Here is a 3,918-nt window from a genome sequence, read left to right on the forward strand (position 1 = left end):
ATTTAAAAAAATGTATAGTACATCTTGGAGAGGCATTTGAGAGTGTAAATACAACAGCTCTCCAAATGTTGCTAAACTTAAGTTTAGCAAATTTTGCTAAATCTAGGCTATATAAGCTGTATCCTGACTGTCATTTATTATAAAATTGTGTTCTTTTCCAGTTTGTGTGTTATGGTACTGAATTATTGGAGGGAGGAGTATAAAGTGTTACTGAAAAGCATATTGAAAACATAGCATTGGAAGCCTAGGGGGAGAAAGGCCTAATTTTATGTTTACTGCTTCTAGAAATGAAAAACTTAAAATAACATTGAACTGTGTGTGTTGAACTGCATTTAAGTCGTACAATTTCTCAGAGACTAAAATGAATAATCATTACAGAGCCTTTCTAAGTCTGAATACAGTAGAGAAGTGTTTGTTGTGCCAGGATCAATACGTTCATGTCTTTATTTTTGCCTTCTGCTTCTTGTCAGGTTTCTTCCATGAGCGACAGGGGAACAAGTAATCACTCAGAAATGACTGGCTTCGTTCTTGTAGGCTTCAGGGTCGGCCCCGAGCTCCATCTTCTCCTCTTCCTGCTATTTGTACTCATCTATGCCGTGATCCTCTTGGGGAATGTTGGCATGATGACTCTTATCATGATCGACCCCCGTCTGAACACACCCATGTATTTCTTCCTAGGCAATCTGTCCTTCATCGACCTCTTCTATTCGTCTGTCATTGCACCCAAGGCGATGACCAACTTTTGGTCGGAGAGCAAGTCCATCTCCTTTGCAGGCTGCGTGGCTCAGCTGTTTCTCTTTGCCCTCTTCATCGTGACCGAGGGATTTCTCCTGGCAGCCATGGCGTACGACCGCTTCCTTGCCATCTGTAACCCTCTGCTCTATTCTGTCCAGATGTCCACGCGTCTCTGCGCACAGCTGGTGGCGGGCTCCTATTTCTGTGGCTGCGTCAGCTCGGTTCTGCAGACCAGCATGACATTCACTTCCTCCTTCTGCGCTTCGCGAGCCATTGATCATTTTTACTGCGATACCCGCCCGCTTCAGAGATTGTCTTGTTCGGACCTCTTTGTCCAAAAAGTGGTATCGTTTTCCCTCTCCGGCCTCATCATTTTGCCAACCGTTTTCGTGATCATCGTCTCTTATCTGTACATTGTGTCCACGGTTCTAAGGATGCGCTCCACCGAGGGGCGGAAGAAAGCCTTCTCCACCTGCAGCTCCCACCTGGGAGTGGTGGGCGTGCTGTACGGCGCTGTCTTCTTCATGTATCTCACGCCCGACAGGTACCCTGAACTGAGCAAAATGGCCTCTCTGTGTTACTCTCTCGTCACGCCTATGCTCAATCCTCTGATTTACTCTCTGAGAAACAAGGACGTCAAGGAAGCGCTCAGAAAACTGTTAGAGAAGAAAAGGATGATTCTGTGACCTTCCAGCCACGCTATTGTTGCTGTGGTGTGTCTTTAGTTCACACATGGTATGCTCACTGATGTCTTCTTCTCTCCACTATTATTTAAAAAAAAAATGCTACCGGCAGCTTGGTCTACGGTCATGTATTCTTACAGAATGTTAATTTTTTTTTAATATCCTCTACGACATCCTTAACCCTGAATATTCTGGGTGTGGGAGTTGTCCTTGGCCTTGGCAGAGTATTTTCATATTGATCCCTCCCCCACCAATAATTATATTTCATAGAAGCAGTGTATATGCCATATATTAGACAATATTTCCATGTGTTATGACACTAAACAATACTTTATCTAGCACTCATTATTCTTTTGTGTTGCCATTCCCTTCTATATGTAATCATTCATAACTGACAATGATCAGATGATTTTTAAATAAAATGGTCTTTTGTATTTATAACTTTATCATCAGGTTATATAGTTAACAAAGGTCAACTTGGTAAATTATTTTATGTGTGGTATTTATAAGGAGAAAAACATGGTAACCTTCACTATGAACAACCACTTAGAAAGCTATACCAAGTATGCCAGGTGTTCTGGAGTTTCTTAGATATTGCCCATTGACACTACTGGTTACAGGAAACTAATTCAAAGAACCAAAGTGGAAGATAGAGAAAAACAGATATTGCCACATGTTCATCCACTCAATCTGGATCTTCAGTGCTTTTTCTTGTATCAATTATACCTGAGAAATATTTGATAGAGGTATAGAAGTCAGCAAAATAGTATGATCTAAAATTTAATCCTCTGTTCCTCTGGACATGTTTTTTTAATAAATATATATTTCATTAATGCCTTGGAATACCTCTGCAAATGTTCTGTGTTGTGGTAGGAACAGGGATAACTAACTAGTCATTAAGGAGTTTACAATTAGGTTAGACAATTAACATCCCCATACTTCACATAATTAACATGACTGTAATCAGGTAAGTTCTCTTTGGAGATGTGCAAGAGACACTTAGAATGAGGCTAAGCCAGGTGCCCGGGGATAATATGTGTAAACTTAGCTATTCAGGAGGCTGAAATTTGAGAATAGCCAAGGTCAAAGCCAGCCAGGGCAAGAAAGTCTGGGAGACTCATATCTCCAATAAACTACCAAAAAAAACTAAAAATGGAGCTGTGATTCAAATGGTAGAACACTAGCGTTGAGCAAAAGATGCTCGGGGTCAGTCTCCAGGCCCTGAGTTCAAGTCTCAGGGGCAAGCGCAAAAAATAAATTTTTAAAAAGGAATAAGGTTGGAATAGGGGGATTGCTGCAGTGGGTCATATTGTTTATGTGTGGGGGGGGGTCATGTACGCTGTTAATGAAAAAGGAGCAGGTAGTATGTAAGAAACTGAGTAATAAAACAATAGTGTACAAAAGAAAGTGTGTTGTTCATAGTTTTGAAGATGAATGAGTCTGATGGTGGCACAAACTGATAGAAATTAAATGAGCAGAATAGAGAATGTAGCTCAGTGGTAGCTGCAGTTTTTCTCCTTTAAGAGAACAATTTCCCTCTGGACAGACAGCAAAGCATTGGTCGTACTTTTTTATCATTCAGAGAATAGAATACTTTCAGGGAATACAGCAGAATTTCCTTAACAGATGCTCTCCTTTACCCCATTCCCAGCTCATGTTGGGGTTCATCAGATCCATGTTCAGGTGTCATGTTACATAAACTTCCTTGACAGCAGTTAAAAATTCATGTACCCTCAAACCTGGGTGGCACTTAGAACCCAAACACTGACTCTTCAAAATTCAGTAGAAATGGCTTTTATAATAGCGGACAAGTACAGAATGTTTGATCTATTTTTAATTAGTTTACATGAGTTACATGGGGGAGGGGGATTTCCTGGTGACATTTCCACACATTTACATTGAAAATCAGTTTCACCACATCTCTCACTATTCCTTCGCCATTACCCCAAGAAATTTCAACAGTATTCAACAATTTCTATTTCCATAGTTGCAAATAATATATTTTGACCTTTTCAACCTCCTTCATACTCCATGTTAGCTTAACCCCCATCCTCTAGTCCTCACTCATCAACAGAAGCAATTTCTTTCTTTCTTTCTTTCTTTCTTTCTTTCTCTCTCTCTCTCTCTTTCCCTCCTTCTTCCCCCTCCCTCCCTCCCTCCCTCCCTTCCCTCTCTCCTCCCTTCCTTCCTTCCTTCCTTCCTTCCTTCCTTCCTTCCTTCCTTCCTTCCTTCCCTCCTTCCTTCTTTCCTTTCTTTCTTTTCCAGTCCTGGGCCTTGAACTCAGGGCACTGAACCTAATCTTCTTTTGCTCAAGGCTAGCACTCTACCACATGAGCCAAAACACAACTTCCAGCTCTTTCTGTTCAGGAGGTACTGAGGAATAGAACCCAGGGTTTCATGCATGCTAGGCAAGCCCTACCACTAAGCCACATTCCCAGTCCCAGAAGTTTTTCTCTTTTTCCACCCTGTATCTCTCTGTTGATCAACAGTTCATTACTTT

The 3,918-nt window shown here is 41.3% G+C and overlaps 1 protein-coding gene across 1 annotated transcript; it reads left to right on the forward strand.

The window, feature by feature from the left end:
* Nucleotides 1–479: 479 nt before the first annotated feature.
* Nucleotides 480–1,421, forward strand: LOC105988962 (olfactory receptor 9K2). Its single transcript, XM_013020757.1, has one exon. The coding sequence runs from the start codon at nucleotides 480–482 to the stop codon at nucleotides 1,419–1,421; it is 942 nt and encodes a 313-aa protein (XP_012876211.1).
* The last annotated feature ends 2,497 nt before the right edge of the window (nucleotides 1,422–3,918 follow it).

This window comes from Dipodomys ordii, unplaced genomic scaffold, assembly GCF_000151885.1.
Source record: "Dipodomys ordii isolate 6190 unplaced genomic scaffold, Dord_2.0 Scaffold3, whole genome shotgun sequence".
NCBI classification, from domain to species: Eukaryota; Metazoa; Chordata; class Mammalia; order Rodentia; family Heteromyidae; genus Dipodomys; species Dipodomys ordii.